The 19,751-nt window shown below is 47.6% G+C and overlaps 1 protein-coding gene across 5 annotated transcripts in view; it reads left to right on the top strand.

Annotated features, from left to right (window-relative positions):
* The first annotated feature begins 331 nt into the window (after positions 1-331).
* Positions 332-19,751, top strand: part of LOC122552178 (adhesion G protein-coupled receptor E1-like) — an 87,322-nt gene continuing 67,902 nt past the window's right edge. For 4 of the 5 annotated variants that reach the window (XM_043694744.1, XM_043694746.1, XM_043694745.1 and 1 more), the window contains exon 1: positions 332-393. In XM_043694744.1, the coding sequence (XP_043550679.1) occupies positions 369-393 (25 nt within the window). In that variant the 5' untranslated portion in view covers positions 332-368. The remainder of the gene's footprint in view (positions 394-19,751) is intronic. The other variant, XM_043694748.1, reaches the window with a different exon arrangement.

The raw sequence follows: 19,751 nt of genomic DNA on the forward strand, positions 1-19,751 counted from the left end.
TTTAGAGATGGAAAAATGCCCCCCGGGCGCCATGCCCCAATTCAGAGACAACGCGAAACACAAGCTGGCTGGTGTTTCGGCCAATAATTTATCACCAACCGAATCTGTGGAGGTACCAAACATGAAGGAGCTTTGAACAAACAGCTTGCCTCCTGGTTGGAATTTTCTGCAATTAACCCCCGTTGTGTTGTTCATGATTCAACTGCAATTCAATGGAACCTCTTAGAAAAAAAAGCTTCATGCTCTGACCTTGTCTTCGGGCAGCTTCCTGACTTTGACGTGTTCTAATCAGGGGATGTGGCTTGTTGCATTCTTACTCAGCAGAGTTTCAGACCCAAGCAGATGAATTCTACCGGGCTGTGAGTAAGATGGCACTTCAGAGCTACTTACTGGGTAAGTACCCTGTGGTCAAATTCATTTGACCGCCCTCGACATTTACTGTAAGTTAGTGCCATCTGAGTTTCAGTGAACTGAGGCTTACAATATCCCCCCTTGCTTTTCCTTTTCTCTTATTCTTTTAACAAGGCATGTTTAGTTGAAGTTTCTTCCACATTAATCCTACCTCGTTGTCCTTTTTTTCCTCTTTAACCCCTGGGTGTTACATGACATCTGTAAATCCTGGAGTCCTGCTTCTCATTCAGACAAAGTGGTCGAGAGCTCAGAATTATGAAGGAGTTTGGCTAGAGTAGAAACTGACTGTAAACAGAAGGCATAGTTTGAAGAGAATGGTTAAAATATCAGAGGGAGATAGGAATGTTTATCTTTCACAGTTTCTTACAGTAGTCTGCCTCCTGAAACACAGAGGCAGTAATAACAATGAATACATTTGAAAGGGCTATTTTGATTTCAGGGAAAAAAAGTTACTTGGGAAGAGTCGGGGAATGGGATTGATCGCTTTTTCAAAGAACTGACATTAGCACAGTAGATAAATAGGAGTCCTACACTCTAAGCATTTGGATCAATAGAGTCTGCGTTGGTTCTTCGTGTTTTGTGCTTGAATATATTTATCTGTAGGTGAATGAAGGGTTTGTAGAGAATGAGCAATAAGTTTTGTCTTAGCTATGTCTGCTACTGCTGCTCAGTGGTTAGCACTGCTGCCTCACAGCGCTAGGGATCCGGGTTCGATTCCACCCTTAGGGGACTGTCTGTATGGAGTTTGCACATTCTCCCCGTGTTTGCGTGGGTTTCCTCTGAGTGCTCTGGTTTCCTCCCACAATCCAAAGATGTGCAGGTTAGGGTGGATTGGCCGTGCTAGAGTGTGCAGACTAGATGGGTTAGCCATGGGAAATGCAGAGTTACAGGGATAGAGGGATACGCTCTTTGAATGGTCCGTTGGGACTCGATGGCCTGCTTCCACACTGAAGGGATTCTATCCTATGATTCGCTGCAATTTGAAACTATGTGGGTTTATGCGGTTATTAAACTCATCAGGCATTTCAGCACTTTCCTCAGGCTGGTGCTAATCTCGGGCGAGAAGGTTAGATCATTCGAGTTAATCAACTTTAAATTAAGAGGAAGTGTATCCCCTTAATATAAAACGAGGAATTGCGGATGCTGGAAATCTGAAACAGGAGTAGCAGCAGAGAGTGCTGGAGAAACTCAGCAGATCTGGCAACATCGGTGGAGAGAGAAACAGTGTTAATGCTTCGAGTCCAGTAACCTTCAGAATTCATACCCGTTAGTCTGAGTCATGAATTGGTGAGATTCCTGTTTTGACTAAATCTGACTGTAGGGGCATTGGTGACCAGATTTATTCCACTGGTTTTGCAGTTATTCATTGCAGTATGCCTGAGATGTTTGCTGAGGGATGGTGCTGTGGTCCTGCGGCAAAAAGAACAATCATAGTTTGGTTGCTCTGCTCACTGGCTGACCTTTGTGGGCATGTGTGAAAGTCAACTGACCACAGGATCGTGCCAACGGAAGTGAGCAGTTGGTGTTTGACTTCACTTTGACTTGACGTGTTTGACTTGCTTGGCATCATTGCGTTTGGCCCCCTTACACGACCGAATCGGTTAGCAAAGCAATGCAAGGCAACTCGCGAGTGGATATGTTGATTGTTTCCCAAAAAAAAATGACATCCCAGTGGTCCAAGACCTGGAGAAAGTTGTGAGCGATTGTTTAGCGATCGTGAAAGTGCATTGCAGAGAGCGTGACTGAAGAGTGTTAAAAGTTTCCAAGTTAAACCCTTATCTCGGTTAAAGTGAGCTGATTTCAAACAGAGTTGCAGTGATGCTGAACTCAGAGCACAGGAGCCAACCTTCTTAGTCGTCATACTCCAAGCATGGCTTTTCCTGTCCTATTCCATTCTGCCCATCAGTATCCTACAGTCCCTCATGAGTTTATATACAGTTTCTCCTTTAATGTGTCTTCTCTCAACTACTCCTTGCCCACAGTCTCTGGAGAAGGATATTTCTCCTGATTCCTTTTCGGTTTCTTGGTGACGATCTCGGGTCATAGTTCGATCAGTGAATTTGCAATTGGGCTCATCCCTCCCTGGTTTCCACACGTTGTCCCATTACCCAGAGAGCAGCTGGCGAGAGCTCGTGCCAATCAGCTCTACTGCGACTGGGCAGGTGTGCAGAGCTCTCTGAGGGAAAGTGGAGCCATGATCAAGTTATAATAGCCTTACAGTAATTCATCAGGGAGAAAGGCCCTTCGGCCCATTGCGTCCATGCCAGCTGTCAAACACTTATCTACGCTAAGAGGAAGCAGACTGTGTACCATCCTGTCTGAGTCATCGATTGGCAAGATACTGGTTTTGACTAAGTCTGCCTTTAGTGACATAGTTAAAAATCACACAGCAACAGGTTATAGTCCAACAGGTTTATTAGCAGCAACGCTCCGAAAGCTAGTGCTTCCAAATAAACCAGTTGGACTATAACCTGGTGTTGTGTGATTTTTAACTTGGTCCAACACTGGCTCCTCCACATCATGTTGTTCATTGGAAAGGGTCTGGGATGTTTACTGAGGACTGGCCCCGTGATCCTGAGGCAACAAGTACAAGAAAGCTTGGCTTTTCTGATCATTCCTCCAGGCAGTGAGCTCCATATATCCACCACCATCTGGATGAAGCAAATTCTGCTGGAGAGCCCTCTAAACCTCCTGCTCCCTTTACTTTAAACCCATGATGGATAGTGACTGTAGGTAAAGTTACTGAGAACCACTCTCTAAAGAGAGAGAGAGAGACAGAGAGAGAGAGAGAACTGAGTGGAATAGAATAGACCAGCGTTTATTGTCCCCTTTCTCCTTGGCCGAGGGGTCAGTAACTGGCAGTGGAGATCAGTTAGCTCAGATGGCTGGTTTGGTGATACAGAATGATGCCATCAACGTGTGTTCAATTCCCACACAATTGAGGTCCCCTTAAAAGTCTCACCTTTTCAACCTCTCCCTTCACCTGAGGCATGGTGACCTTCAGATTAAACTCATACCCTGCACCTAAGATGGTGTCAAGGAGTGACATTACAAACTTTTCACTGCACTCACTCTCAAATGCATGTGACAATAAAGGCTGCTATATTGTATAGCACTCAGTTCTCTCGCTCTCACTCTCTCTCTCTCTCTCTCTCTTTCTATTGAAAGAGTGGTCCTCTGTGACTTTACCTATCAATCACTATCCTTCATGGGCTTAAGGGTTTATTGACCCTCTATGAAGGGGAAACGTTTACTCCGAGGGACCCTACTTAAGCCTCTCACAATCTGCCCCCTGCGTTACCTCTGTCCCTATCCAGACTGCAGGCTCAGGATGATTTTGAAACTTTTGTAGGAGGGTCACACAAGGAAGGCATTGGGGAGCAGCATGGGGAGTGATTCTGAGCCACAAGATCTGCGTTCGATTCCCAGTAGAGGATGAAGGAAGGTGCATTCCTTGGGCAACCAAACAGGTTGAGTGTCCCTATTTGACAAATCCTCCTGACTTATGACTATGTGTCACTGCAGATGGTATGAGCTGCCAGAGGAAGTGGTGGAGGCCGGTGCATTTACTGCACTTAAAAGGCATCTGGCTGGGCGAATGAATAGGAAGGGTTGAGAGGGATATGGGCCAAGTGCTGGAAAATGGGACTACATTAGGTTAGGATATCTAGTCGGCATGGATCAGTTGGATCGAAAGGTCCGTTTCCATCCTCTATGACTCTATGAGACACTAAGGGAAGGCAGCAAGTCAGTCCAGTTTCCTGGTGAGCTCTGGGATGGGGAAAATATTGGACTCTCTCTCACTACCCTTCATCGCTCCTGATTGTGATAGGCCTGTATTGAAAAAAAACCCCATGGTTTCACATTCTGTGAGTGCCCCAGGTTCACCCACAGAGAAGAGTGGGTGGTGGGAAAGTTCAGGGGGAGCTGGAGAGAGGAGTGGAACAGATGAAAACAATTAAAGTTAAAACAATCAGACTGACGAATCACCTCTGAGCACACTGTGGGTTTCCTGTCAGATTCCATGTGATCTGTGAGGGTGGCAGGTGACAACAGTTAGGCTTCAGTTAGGTTTAGAAATTACACCGACAAATTACAAATTACATTTGACTGCATCATGTGGGAGGGAATGTCCTTCCATGTGAAACCACTCTCAGTTCACTGGAGGTGATTGTGACTTTGAGTGAGAGTGTTTCCTGTCAAACGCTGCCTCTCCCCACCACCTTCTCTCAATGTCGCTGCACATCGATAATAAAGCACAACTGATCCAATTCTGTCCCATTTCTGAAATTAGCCAAAATCCCAGAACCTGCAGATGGCTTTCAGACCATACTGTTCGCATTATACAAGCCAGCAGGGAATTTGGCATCAGTCCATTTTCGCTCCGACTCTGTCAATGGGCTTGTTCTTGTTTACAGAGAGGTTTTAAATTTAAAATTTGGGACGTCCGTTCAGAAGTCTAATGGCAGCAGGGAGGAAGCTGTTCTTGAGTCTGTTGGGACGTGTGTTTGAGTTTATGTATTCTCTGCTGTAAAGAAGAGGGTGGAAGAGGTTATAATTGGGGGTTGGTGAGGGGTCTTTGATGATGTTGGCTGCCTTCCCGAGGAAGTGTAGGTGGAGTCAATGGATGGGAGGTTAGCTTGTGTGATGGACTGGGCTGTGTTCACAACTCCCTGCAGTTTCATCCGGATAAGATGCTTTCTATGACGCATCTATAAAAGTTGGTAAGAGTCTTTACAAACATGCTGAATTTCCTTAGCCTCCTGAGAAAGGAGAGGCCTTGTTGACCACCATATCCGCGGGGGTGGACCAGGACAGATCGTCTCCCTCCCAGGATCTTGATGCTGTTGACCATCTCCACCTCAGGGAGCAGGACAGAAGGGCAGGGAATTGGGAATTTAAAGCAGGAGGGGTCTCTCAGGACCACTGAGCAGAAAGCGCCTTCAGGGTAGGAGCTTGGGACAAGGGCAGAGGAATGGTGGGTGCCTGGAGATTGAAACTGAAACAAAACAGCGTGGCAAGTCGAAACAAGAAGTTAAGAAATATATCAGGACTGGTTGTGAAACCTCAATGCCGGAATCGCATAACATACTTGGAGGTGAGTTAGGATACCTGAGGGATGAGTTAGGAGATGTGAGGAATCAGCTGATGAGGGAGTGACAGTTGAAGAAGGAGCTGTGGGTGATAGAGGGGGGAGTGAGGATAGTGATAATATCTGAGATAGTATTGAGAGGTGAAGTGAAAACTGAGGAATGAGCAAAGCAGTAATGAGAGCAGCAATGAATGGGGAAGTGGTGCCATTTCTTGGAGAGTGAGTAGTCAGCAAAAAAGGCAAGAGTGTGAGGAAACCTACTTTGTACACCTAGTTTGGATATTTCTGATTCTTTTTACCAATAACTTGCAAACAATGGGCAAGTCACGATCAGAGTAAGTGCATTGGTGTGATCACTACAGTGTGGAAACAGGCCCTTCGGCCCAACAAGTCCACACTGACCCTCCGAAGATTATCCCACCCAGACCCATTCCCCTACATTTACCCCTGACACATGCACCTAACCTATACATCCCTGATAAAATACGGGCAATTCAGCACAGCCAATTCACCTGACCTGCACATCTTTGGACTATGGGGGGAGACCCAAACAGACACGGGGAGAATGTGCAAACTCCACACAGACATTTGCACAAGGCTGGAATTGAATCTGGGTCCCTGGTGTGTGAGGCAGCTGCGCTAACCACTGAGCCACCGTGTCGCCCACCATCGAATGGTGGATGTGTCAGTGACCGCTGTCAGTTTAAGCTAAATCACACACTGTCTGCCACATTGTAAAGCAGCACTGACGCCTTCCACTTTACCAGTGAGAAGATTGACACAGTTCCCTCCAAGCTCACGGGACCATGAAAGATGACTCCGAATTTATTAGGGATCTAGGGGTGATACTGAAACAATAAATCAAACCCAATGATGCCTTGTCCCAGCCAATTCCACTCTGGGACTCAGACACTGCTCCCCTCCCTGTTCACTTTCCCTGGTACTTTGTCCTTGATGTGGCAGTCAGTTCTGTTTACAGGACTGCCTCTCAGCATGTAATGTGCTCCAAAGGCTCGGCATTTTGTTTAGTCTTCATGTCTGCGTCTGGAGGAAGTTGTTTATTTTCTCATGCATTCTATGGAAATTGTTCTCCATCCCCTCTTAACTGCACCTCACAACAACCGTGGGAAACCATCCCCAGATAGCTCTTGTATTGCACTGACACAAGAGACTATGTCTATGCCCCTCTGCACACCTTGACACCCTCTGAAAGTACTCCCTCACGACGGCACCAGACCCATCACCCAGAGGAAATCTTGCTTGTGCCATGAATGTTTCCACATGGTTCTGGTGTTAAGGGTTTGCTCGGATACTGTGAGTGGGGTATATGCTCAAGCTATCAACTTACCTGCGTCAAAATGTGGTCCAGTTATAGCAAACCTGACTCAGATCATATTGGTGTTCAAACTTGGTTTCTGCACCTCATGTATCATATGGCATTGGACAAGATGAAGTTCGATATTCAGCCAGAGGTATTTAGAATTAGAACTGCATAAGATATTAAACAGGGGTCCTTTATTACCTCTTCCTAACAGACTCCCTCTGCTGGTACGTGTGTGCATGTGGTAGCCTTGTGTAGACATAAAGCACAATACAGGACAGGAAGAGGCCATTTGGCCCATTGAGCCTTCACCGACTCTCGCTATCCCCACATTACCCCCATGGCTATCTCACGCATCCCTGGACACCATGGGCAATTTAGCACGTGCTAACCTTGCACACCTTTGGACTGTGGGAGGAAACCAGAGCAAACCCATGCAGACGGCAGGGTGGGCGGCACGGGGACTCAGTGGTTAGCACTGCTGCCTCACAGCGCCAGAGACCCGGGTTCAATTTATGGGTGGTTTGCGCTTCGGTGGGTCGGTGTGAACTTGTTGGGCCGAAGGGCCTGTTTCCACACTGTAAAGTAATCTAATCTAATCTAAAGACATGGGGAGAAGGTGCAAACTCCACACAGACATTCGTCCGAAGGTGGAATCGTACCCAGGTCCCTGTGAGGCAGCAGCGCTAACTGCGGAACATCTGTGCCACCCTAATTATTTCACTACAGAGATTATAATTGTACAATATTATACTGCAGAAATGATACTACAGAGATGGTGTAGTGTAAGATTACCAGAAAGCTACCTGTGTTTAGGCTAGTCAAGAAAATCTTCAGTTTCCTGATGTCGAGAAGAGTGAAAGGTGATTTGAACGTGGTGTTTAAAATGATAACAGCGTTCACAATGGTTAATACAGTTAATACTGATTCTTGGGAGAAGGGAGAGACATTATCTTTAAATCAGACCTTTGCCATTTAGGAAAGAAAACAAGGGATACACCCTTTGATTCCCAGAAAGCTGGGGAGATCGGAATCTCTCGTTCACATGCACTGCAGAATTGAAGCCTTTAGGATTGGGGGTGATAGGCATTAGTTAGACAGTGTCAAGAGAGATGGAGTGAAGGCATTTAAATGAGGTGAAAGCAGAGTGATTTAAATGAATGGTGGAACAGGATTGAGGAACTAAGTGGTCTCCTGTTCCTGCATTCTTCTCTTTAGATCATATAGCTAACTTGTATGCACTTAGCCACTTCACAAGACATTGCGAAACCTGACATGAGTATGAAATGCTAACTGTGAAGGTAAGGGCAGAGTCACCATGGTCCCAGAGAGCCATACAGCTGCTCTCCCATTCAAGGGAGAGACAGATGACTTGATGCTGAGTTTAACCTGAGGGCCACCACGCCTCAGGTGAGGGGTGAGATTGAAAAGGCGAGACCTCAGCCGCTGCGGGAATTGAACCCTCGCTGTTGGTATCACAAACCAGCCGTCCAGCCAACGTTGGCTGTGTTACGGTGTGGACAGATTTAGGAAGTTCCTTCCCTGTGGTCAGTTGGCAATTTTTGACCGAATCTTGCTCTCTCCACTCGGCTCTCTGTTTGCTCGCATTCCCTTGTTCCAGTAATGATGTATGCCAGGAGACAATTCACCAACTTGACATGGAGGCCATCTTAGATACAGGTAGCCGCTTCAGCCAATCACTGCTGGGACTATCCCATCCGTAGGCAAACCTGTGGCCAGGCAGTGTCCTCAATAGCTTCTACCCTACTCAGGGGAGAGGAGGGGAGGGGTGGAGGGGCAGGTGTGGGTGGGGCAAGTGGGCACTGCCAAGGTCCCGTGATTGAAATCGATCAGTGCCTAACTGAGGGACGCGGGGGGGAGTTGGGGAGGGGGTGGGGGGGGTTACCAACTGAGAGTCACCCCAACAGATTTCCTTGATATTGACCCTCAACCACCATCACTCCCCCCAGATGATATGTCACCCAATGCCTCCTGCAGGGTATTTTAACCTCAGCGATAGTGGAACCAGCCGTGGGTAACATGGCACTGAGAGATTTATCACAGCTCCTGGCAAATGCAATCACAGGCAGTACTTCAGCACTGAACCAATCAGCTACACAGAGGGCACTAATGCATGTCACACTTCAAGTGGTGCCAGGCAGGATGGAGTCTGGGAACATTATGCCCTGAGTTTACGAGCTACAATGAAGGGATGAATCATGAGCATGTTTCTTAAAGGCACATTGCATACGAGTGGTGAGATGTAACACCATAGCGGTGACCCAGCATTCTCCAGAATCCTGGGACTTTGAGGGAGATTTCCCACTAGCAGTCATAAACCCTCTCCTTGCGCTGATGGGCACAGAGGCTGTGTGCTCTGATTGGGTATCACTCTGGCTGGGAAGCCTTCTAAACTCTTGGCCTTGCTTCCCAGAGAAGACCCACTAGCACACCATTGTTGATTGGTTGGCCTATGCTTGAGTGGACCTTCTCAGGAAGAGGAAACACAGTTCTCTTGCCGGGTCTGCAACTGGCTAGCAATACTCCTGATGTGGTGATAAGATACTGTCTATTTGGGGGCAGCATGGTGGCTCAGTGGTTAGTACTGCCACCTCACAGCGCCCAAGACCTGGGTTCAATTCCAGCCTTGGGTGACTATCTGTGTGGAGTTTGCACATTCTCCCCGTGTCTGCATGGGTTTCCTCTGGGTGCTCCGGTTTCCCCCCACAGTCCAAAGATGTGCAGGTTAGGGTGGATTGGCCATGCTAAATTGATCCATTCTGTCCAGGGATGTGTAGGTTAGTTGCATTAGTCAGGGGGAAATGTAAGGGAATGGGTCTAGGTGGGTTTCTCTTCGACGGGTCAGTGTGGACTTGTTGGGCCAAACGGCCGGTTTCCACACTGTATGGATTCAATGATCCTGTGATGATTACCCATCACAAAGTCACTCTCAGCCGGGAACACACTGGAGGCTAATTCTGAGATGCAAAATGCACACCATATATGAACTGCTAACTGAATGTCTTCACTGTGTGGCTCAGCATCATCCCAAATGTTTTAGGAACCATTATGGCCCCATGGAAATGAGCAGCAGGTTTAGCCCTGAATACACCAATTGTTGACTGAACCTGCTAAAGGACAAATTCGTTTTTCTACAACATCTTTCATGGTCTCTGAATGTGCCAAAGCGCTTCATAGTCAACAAATTACTTTTGGCTCAAAGTGTCGCATTGTCATTGTTTGTGTGGGGAATGCCTTGGGCAATTTACTCCCGAAAAACACGAGGGGCCAAGTGTTGGCACTAGAGACTGAAATGACTCTTTTCTAATGTCGGAGTGTGTTCCCAACAAAGGAGATAAGGTTCCCACAATTAAAAATGGCCGCCACTGATCCATTTGCACAGATGCACTCTAACACACAGGAACTCACAACGCAGTCAAGTTCTTTCACTAATCGCATCAGATGACGAGAACATGGAATTAAGGGGAATTTTGCTCAGTAGATCACCTTGCCACACTTCCAAGATCAGGGAACCAGCACAATTTTGGACAAGCCAGTGCCTTAAATGGCCTATTAGCAATTCCCAGCCTCATGTGCGTGGTATTAGACCGAGGGTTCAGTAGCAAATTCAAAGTGAGACTGAATGAGATGAATTGTTGTGTTTCTGAGTATGTGCGTTTCTTGCCCCGCCTAGCAGTGATGCTGCCCTGAAAGCACGGCCTCTCAAAGTAGTGGCATAGGGTATGCGCTCTGAGGTGAATACCTCAAATAAACAATGGCTCCTCTGACAGTGCAGCCCTCCCTCAGTGCTGCACTGGAGCGTCAGCTTTGATTTTGTGCTCGAGTCTTGTAAATCAAAACCAGAATAAAAACAATCCTTCTGCCTCAGGAAGAAATATCAGTCACCACATCCAACTTCTGAATCTCTCAGCTAATCCTTCAAGTGATCATTGCAGATATCCATTTAGGTGGATGTCTTAATGCATGTGCTGAAATGATTCCAAAAGCGACAGTGGCTACTAATCAATATTTTTCAATCTAAATGCACTTATATGCTTTCATAATGCTGCCTCTGGACAAAGGGCCTATTTCCGTGCTGTACATCTCTGTCGCCCTGACTCTAAGTCACAAATTACTGCTAAAGATTACATTAAAGGAATGATAAATATGAACGAAAAATGCTTGAAATGAGCTGCTGCATGAGGATGTGACCCTGAATTATACCACAGGAATGGAAACGAGTCTCACAAGATTCCCAAGCACATGAATCCAAAATACAATGTGCGGACTATCCAGGAAACAAACAGCCCTCAGTGAGTCCCACCTCAAGGCCACTGACAAGGAAAGGAGGCTTCAGTCCTAGCTTCTGAAGAGCGCACTTGCATTGTTATAGCGTCGTCAGGTTTTGTTGCATATTCACTCAGATGATGCCAATCACGTGGGGCTAGTTCCTGTACCAGCTGCGGTCTCTGTGCCTTCTCAGCCCTTCCCCCGCACCAGAGAAGTGTAAACCTTCAGGTTAAACTCACCACTGGGTACCAGCTCCCCTTAACAAGAGCAGACTCCAGTAGCTTACACCTCACTTTCAGATTACCCCAAAAGCCCATCCCACAGTTACAAAGATGACCAGGTTAGGGTGGATTGACCATACTAAATTGCCCCATTGTGTTCATGGTGTGCAGGTTAGGTGGATTGGCCATGGGAACTTGCTTCATAGTGTCCAGGGATGTTCAGGTTCGGTGGATTGGCCATGGGAACGTTCCTCATAGCGTCCAGGGATGTGCAGGCGAGGTGGGTTAGCCAGGGGCAATGCAGGGTTACAGGGTAAAGGGTTGGTTTTGTGTGGGATGCTTTTCAGAGGGTCAGTGGGGACTCGATGGGCCGAATAGCCTGTTTCTCCACTTTATGATTTCTGTTCACAACCACCCTGATGTGGTAATGAGTTTCATAACTTGCCCAGTCTCTTGTTTAACCAATGTTTTTGGGAATCCATCGCTGGGCTTTTGACTGATTACATCACCTTTTCGGTTTTGCTTCCCATCGCAAATGGGACTATTCTCTGTCTGCCCCCTCGCTCTGGTGAGTTAGCAAACAAGCTAACTACCCCCTCGCTCTGTACTGGCTGCATCTCACTCAAGGACTGGCTACAGATCAAATGAAACTCTCTGCTTGGCTCCATGCCAACTAGTGCCAATGTCTGAGTGGTGGCTGTGTGTGTGTCAACAGACAGAACATCTCTTCCTCATGTCTCAGTTTTGTTCCTCCCTGGGCTGGTACTGTGTGTCTGAAATCAGGAACTCAGATCGGTGGGGTGGGGGGGAGGGGGAGGGGAGGGGAGTTTGCAAGAGGGAAGTGGGGGAGGGTGGAAAGCAAGAGGTTCATGTTCATATTACCAATAACTTCCAAACCTTCTCAGGAAAGCACAGTGGGGGTGGGCTGGGAATAGAGGAGGGGCAATACCCAGGAAAGTACCATCATCGTCGATACTCTCAGAAACCAAGGGCTATGTTGTAATGGTGCTATTGCGACACAGTGTGAGAGACAGAGATATGGAAGACAACCAGTGCTTGAGAGTGCTGCCTGCCACAGCTAAATAGCTGACAGCATTCGGAGACAACAAACCAATATCAATGGAATGTGTGCGTGTGGGTGAGTTGGAGTACCTGACTCTGACTGGTCTCAAAATGTTTAATTATTAAACTACCCTGCAAACATTCCCTTGGACAGACGGCCAGGAAAGTAGCCACCAGGATACATGAGCACCAACTAGCCACCAACAGATATGACCCACCATCACAGATGAAGAGGGACACCAGTACGACTGGGACAAGACATCCATCCTGGGACAGGCTAAACAAAGGCACGTACGGGAATTCCTAGAGGCCTGGCATTCAAACCGGGACTCCATTATCAAACATATCGATTTGGATCCCATTTACCAACCTCTCAGAAACAGAACCGGAAGTTTTTGTGCTCTTTGGTCTGTGTTATGCCGTCCCAACGTTCAATGCGCACGAAGTCCTGACTTGGGAAACGCAGCTGGCAATTGGCTGACCAACAATGGGATATTCGCCAGGTGAGCTGTGAGCTTAAGAAAAGTGAAAGCAAGATTCAGGAGAACCTCAACAGGTCTGGCCACATCGGTGGAGAGAAAGACAAAGTTCATGTTTCACTTTGAATACGACTCTCATTCATAGAATCCCTATAGTGCTGGGGCAGCCTTGGCTCAAACACAGACAAAAGACTGAATTCCAGAGGTGAGAAGAGAGTGAAAGCCCTTGACATCGAGGCCACATTTGACCGAGTGGGGCAACAAGGAGCCCTGGCAAAACTGGAATCAATGGGTATCAGGGGGCAAACACCCTGTTGGTTAGAGTCATACCTGGCACAAAAGACAAAGTTGTGGAGGGTCAGTCATCTCAGCTCCAGGATATCTCCGCAGGAGTCCCTCAGGGTAGTGTCCTAGACCTAACAATCTTCAGCTGCTTTATCAATGACCTTCCGTTTATCATAAGGTCAGAAGTGGGAATGTTCACCAATGATTGCACAGTGTTCAGCACCATTCGCGAGTCCTCAGACACTAAAGCAGTCCATGTCCATATGTGACAAGATCTGGCCAATATCCAGGCTTGGGCCGACAAGTGGCAAGTAATATTTGCGCTACACAAATGCCAGACAATGACCATCACCAATAAGAGACACTCTAACCACCACCCCTTGACATCCAACAGAATTACCATCACTGAATTCCCCCCCGTTAACGTCCTTGGGGTTATCATTTACCAGAAACTTAACTGGATTCACCACATAAACACAGTGGCTACAAGAGCAGGTCAGAGACGAGGGACACTTCAGCGAGTAACTCACCTCCTGACACCCCAAAGTCTATCCACCATCAACAAGGCACAAGGCAGCAGTGAGATGGAATACTCCCCACTTGCCTGGATGGGGGCAGCTCCAACAACACTCAAGAAGCTCGACATCATCCAGGACAAAGCAGCCCCCACTTCATTGGCACCACATCCATAAACATTCAATCCGTCCACCACTGACGTTCAGTAGCAGCAGTGTGTACTATCTACACGATGCACTGCAGAAATTCACCAAGGTTCCTCAGACAGCACTTTCTAAACCCACGACCACTTCCATCTAGAAGGACAAGGGCAGCATGTACTTGGGAACACCACCCCCTGCAAGTTCCCCTCCAAGCCACTCGCCACCCTGACTTGGAAATGTACCGCCGTTCCTTCTCAGTCTTTGGGTCAAAATCCTGGAAATCCCTCCCGACTGGCATCATGAGCCAACCCACAGCAAGTGGACTGTAGCAATTCAAGAGGCAGCTCCCCACCACCTTCTCAAGGGCAAATAGGGATGGGCTATCAATGCTGGCCAGCCAGCGACGCCCAAGCCCCGCAAGTGAATTCAAAAGAAGACCATTCGGCCCAGTGTGTCCACACTGACTCCCTAAAGGGCATTGCACCCTATCCCTGCATTTCCCATGGCTAACCCACTTAGCCTGCACATCCCTGAACACTTTATGTAATTTAACTTGGCCAATCCCCTAACCCATACATCTTTGGACTGCGGGAGGAAACCAGAGCAGTTGAAGGAAACCCACGCAGACATGGGGAGAACATGCAGACTCCACTCGCCGGAGGCTTGAACCCAGGTCCCTGGTGCTGTGAGGCAGCAGTGCTAACCACAGAGACACTGTGTCACCTTAATATCTCCCCTTTCCTGTTCTGTATTTATATGAGATTAGTGGTGGGATGATGAGTGCCCAAATACTGAATTACTGTCTTCGAATAGTGACCTCCAATCATGAAGATCAAACTTAGTCAGTTTTGTTTTCAAAGATTCCAGCCCAGCGTTGGGTCGCAATGTCTACACAGGCCAGGGGTTTGAGGTCTTACCACATGCAATGAACAGGTTGATTCGAAATCTCTCAATCTCGATGTTGGGGAGGCACCTCTTGTTCTTAACATGGAGGGAGCAATTGATTTCAGTTATACTCACTGGAGTTCACGAAGGGGAATCTGGTAGAGGTGTATAAAATGCGAAGGGGGATTGAAAAGATGAACCTTAAACAGATGGGACTGTCTCGAGCAAGAGGGCTTAGACATAGAGTGAGAGGAGGGAGGTTCAAAAGTGAGTCGAGAAGAACCCACTTCTCTCAGAGGGTCGTGTATCTGGGGAACGTAAGGTGCACAGGAGGCAGAATCAATCAACAGATTCAAGAAAGAAATCAATTTGTTTCTGACGGAAAGAGAGATGAAGGGGAGCAGGCAGGAGACTGGAGATGAGACCAGGGTAAGGTCAGCCATGTTCACGTTAAATGGCAGAGCTACGGGTTGAATTGTGTCCTCTCGCTCTTAATCCCGATGCTCCCACATAATTGTAGTGTTGATGTGAAACATTGTTGCCCAGACACTAACTCTCACCAAGTCCCCTTCATCCATCACTGCTCAGTTCGTTCTTGTCTTCCAATGCCTTAATTGCGTCAACGCTCTTTCTCTCCGTGACCCCTTCTTCCTCTGTGACCACGGGAGATTAGATTAGGTTAGGTTCCCTACAGTGTGGAAACAGGCCCCTCGACCCAACCAGTCTACACCGAGCCTCTGAAGAGCAACCCACCCTGACCCATCTCCCTCTGACGAACACACTATGGACACTTTAGCATGGCCAATTCACCTGCACACCTTTGGCCAGTGGGAGGAAACCAGAGCACCCGGAGGAAACCCACACAGACACGGGGAGAATGTGCAAACTCCACACAGAGAGTTGCCTGAGGTGGGAATCGAACCTGGGACCCTGGTGCTGTGAGGCTGCAGTGCCAACCACTGACCCACCATGCCGTCCCAATTGTCACATTTTAGCTTTACGCAAATCACTTTAAAGGAGGGTTTGCAACTTTAAAAGCATCGAGGAGAAAGTGAGGACTGCAGATGTTGGAGATCAGAGCTGAAAATGTGTTGCTGGAAAAGCGCAGCAGGTCAGGCAGCATCCAGGGAACAGGAGAATCGACGTTTCGGGCATAAGCCCTTCTTCAGGAAGAAAGCATACCAAGTTATTGAAGATCGTAAGAGATCTCTTGGTCTTTTCTTGTCTTCCTTTACTTTCCTTCTCTCCCATTTCTTTCCTGTAACCTCTCCCATCACCAGTGAGGCGTCTGGCCTGCTAAATGCTGACAGCTGTCTGTAGAAAGTGCTTATACAAACAGGAAGCTGCCAAACTCTGAGTTATCTTGAGCCATACCACAACCGATGTCCTCACAGAACTTCACAGGAACCATTTCTCCAGAAAAAAGACAAGCCCCGGCTAACTGCGCACGACACAATTATCGTGCAACGCACCCCGGATCTCCGCACGGCAGAGTAAACTCACCACCTTGTGCATTTGGAAAGCGCCCAGTGCGGCGCAGCAAGCAATGGTGAGAACCCACAAGAGGCTGAAACTGGGGGAGATCTCGGAAGGAGATTCCAGGGATAGGGAGAGGTGGGATTTGAACTCAAATGTAAGGATTTTACATTTGAGGCGTTGCTGTAATGTGGGAGTCAGTGCAAGCCAGTGGGAACAAGGCCTACCTGAAAACACAATTCAAGAAAAAATCTTATTTCAGTTCAGAGAAGGCTGACTGACCTTGTAAATTGAACAAAGATTAATCAGGTTGAGGCTCTACTCACTGGAATTTAGAAACATAGATGGAAGTGTTTGATAACCTTTCTTCTCTCAGTGGGTTGTGGGTCTTTGGAACTCCTTGCCACAGAGATAGCCATGGGGTCAGAGCCCTTGTGCATATTAAAGGCTGAGAGAGGTTGTTGATCAGTCGGGGAATGAGGGTTACTGGTAAAGAGAAGGAAAGTGGATGTGAGGAATGTCAGATCGGCCATCATCCTTTTGGAAGGAGGAAGAGGTTCAAGGGGCTACTTCTGATCTACTTCTGATGGTCTTAGCATGACTCGGCGCATGTTATAACAGAAGCAAGCATTCTTTGAACCAGGTGGAAGGTGGAAGGCCTGGGATAAAAGTCTTGGAATGTTCACGTATGGAAGTTTCAAAGACAACGGACAGAGCCTGACGTGAACTGGACAACACAGGGGCAGCATCAACTTAAATGACCAATCACTAGCATTGATTTCAGGGATGGATGTGGGAAATAAAGGGAAACATCATGAAAATTGAGCTAGTTACTGCCTGACTGTACTATGTGGAGTCGTGCTCAGGCTGACCGCTCATGAGAAAGAGTTGACACATGATTGGGGTGTGGGCTGCTCAAAAATAAATGTTGTTTACAGTGAGATCCGCACCTGCTCCAGTTCTGAGTTCTCATTGAGTGCCACATTTAAACACTCTGGGAGCAGATACACTCAGGAAAGAGTACCAAAGGCCTTATCGGAAAATGAAGGGATCTCAGACACAGATGTAACACATTGAACGTCAAAGACGAGACTGGTCTAGCTGCAGTCAGCCTCTTGTCTTGTCAAGTTTGTCATGAGGATATCTTTGCTTGGTAAAGAATGGGCAATTTAAGATGCATCCTCCCACTGTAGATTATACAGTGCTTGCTGCTAATCAACAATCCAGCCTAGAGTTAGACAGAGGAAAGGGCCAGACTAAAGGTAAAGTCACCATCGTCCTACCAGACCCTCAGGCTACTCTCTCATTAGAGAGAGAGGGGGAGTGACAGAGAGGGAGAGAGAGAGAGAGAGAGTGATGACTGGCAGTGAGTTAACCTGAGAGTCACCATGCCTCAGGGCAAGGAGAGACATTGTGAAGAAGAATCCTTTAAGGTAATCTCAGCTGCTGTGGGGATTGAACCCACATTGTCAGCATCACAAATCAGTCATCCAGCCAACTAGGTGGCATGGTGGCTCAGTGGTCAGCATTGCTGCCTCACGGCCGGTTCAATTCCAGCCTCGGGCGGCCATCTGTGTAGAGCTTGCATGTTCTCCCCATGTCTGCATGGGTTTCCTCCTGCAGTCCAACACAGTGTAGGTAAGGTGGTTTGGCCGTGCTGAATTGCCCCATAGTGTGCAGGCTGAGTGTGGGTTAGCCATGGGAACTGCTGGGTGATTGGGTAGGATAGTCTTCAGAGGGTAGGTGTGGACTCGATGGGTCGAATGGCCTGCTTCAACACTGTAGGGATTCATCTTCTATGAGCCAACTGATGCCCAAAACATAGCAGCCAACGTTTTTTTTTTGGTGTGTTCTCCATGGCAATGCCTGTACGAATCAGAGCAAGACGTCAGTGGGCCTCTCCTCACCTGATATAAATTATTGTTCCCTTTGCGAGTGCATGACGAACATTTCGATAGCCTGCCTCCTCATTTTATCAACCTTCTCCAGGTTAACACCAGGAGGGTGAGAGCACACAAAGGAATTATTAAGGCCGGTTACTTCCATTCCGAAACATAGAAAATAGGGGCAGGAGCAGACCATTTGGCCCTTCAACCTGCCCCACCATTCCATGTAGAGCCAGAGAGTCATTGAGATGTACAGCACAGAAACAGACCCTTTGGTCCAACTGGTCCATGCCGATCCGATATCCTAACCTAATCTAGTCCCATTTGCCAGCACTTGGCCCATATCCCTCTGAACCCTTTCTTATTCATATACCTAGCCAGATGCCTTTTAAATGTTGCAATTGTACCAGCCTCCACCACTTCCTCTGGCAACCCATTCCATACACGCACCACCCTCTGCATGAAAAAGTTGCCCCTTACATCCCTTTTTAAATCTTTCCCCTCTCACCCTCTAGTTCTGTAGTCTCCCATCCCAGGGAAGAGACCTTGTCCATTTATCCTATCCATGCCCCTTATGATTTTATAAACCTCCATAAGGTTACCCCTCAGCCTCCGACGCTCCAAGGAAAATAGCTCTCGACTACTCAGCTTCTCCCTGTAACTGAAATCCTCTGACCCTGGCAACATCTTTGTAAATCTTTTCTGAACCCTCTCAGCTTTCACAACATCATTCCGATAGGAAGGAGACCAGAATCATGGCTAATCATCAGTCCCCCGTTCCTGGTTTCTCCCCCAATACCCTTTGGTCCCTCTAGCCCTAAGAACTATATCTGACTCCTTGAAAACATTCAATGTTTCGGCCTCAACCGCTTTCCGTGGTAGAGAATCCCACTGTCTCCCCACTCTCCGGGGGAAAATGGGCAGAGACTAAGAAAGTTCAGGGGAGGAATGAAGGGAGAAGTCAGGAAAAGTGTCTTTGTGTGTGGGGTGTGATTGGAACGCAACATTTTATCATGTGGCGGGGGGGTGACCAACAGTTCCAGTCCTTTTGGATTTTGACACCCCTAAAATGGGATAAAATGGAACAAACACTTTCCGTTTGGAAAGGGGTCATGGGTGAGTAGAGTCTTGATGGGCCGAAGGGTCTGTTCCTGTACTCTACTGTTCTCCATCCAATGCTTGTTTGACTGTGGTGAGGTGACTGCATGTATCCGTGCGGTGCTAGCACAAGTCTGTCTGTAAAACTCTGCAACCTTTCGATTCTGCAAGTTGCCTGCCCATTTCCACCCAGTCTCACAGTGCTGGTGGTTTTAAGCACATCACCCACAATACAGTGTGCCGTGGCTTACCTGAAACCCTGATGCTAATGTCACAGAGAATCTGCCTGAAAGGTTCCCAGTCCAGTTAACCCCAGCTTCACAAGCTGAGATGCCAGCGTTGCAAACCCACCCTCCCGGGGTTATCTGTGTGAACAGGTGGGCCACATAATACAGTTCTGACTCACTCCTCAAAACAGTCTGCTCCTTCTACCCCTTTGCAATAGTGTGCTTCTCTCTCCCACTTTCACAGACCATCTCTTATTCTCTCTTCCCCACCTTCACTCATTTTCTCACTGTCTCTTCCTCTCTCATTAAAGCTCTCTCTCTTTCTTTTTCACTCACAGTCCCTCTCTCTCTCTCTCTCT

This window comes from Chiloscyllium plagiosum, chromosome 8, assembly GCF_004010195.1.
Source record: "Chiloscyllium plagiosum isolate BGI_BamShark_2017 chromosome 8, ASM401019v2, whole genome shotgun sequence".
In the NCBI taxonomy this organism is placed as follows: domain Eukaryota; kingdom Metazoa; phylum Chordata; class Chondrichthyes; order Orectolobiformes; family Hemiscylliidae; genus Chiloscyllium; species Chiloscyllium plagiosum.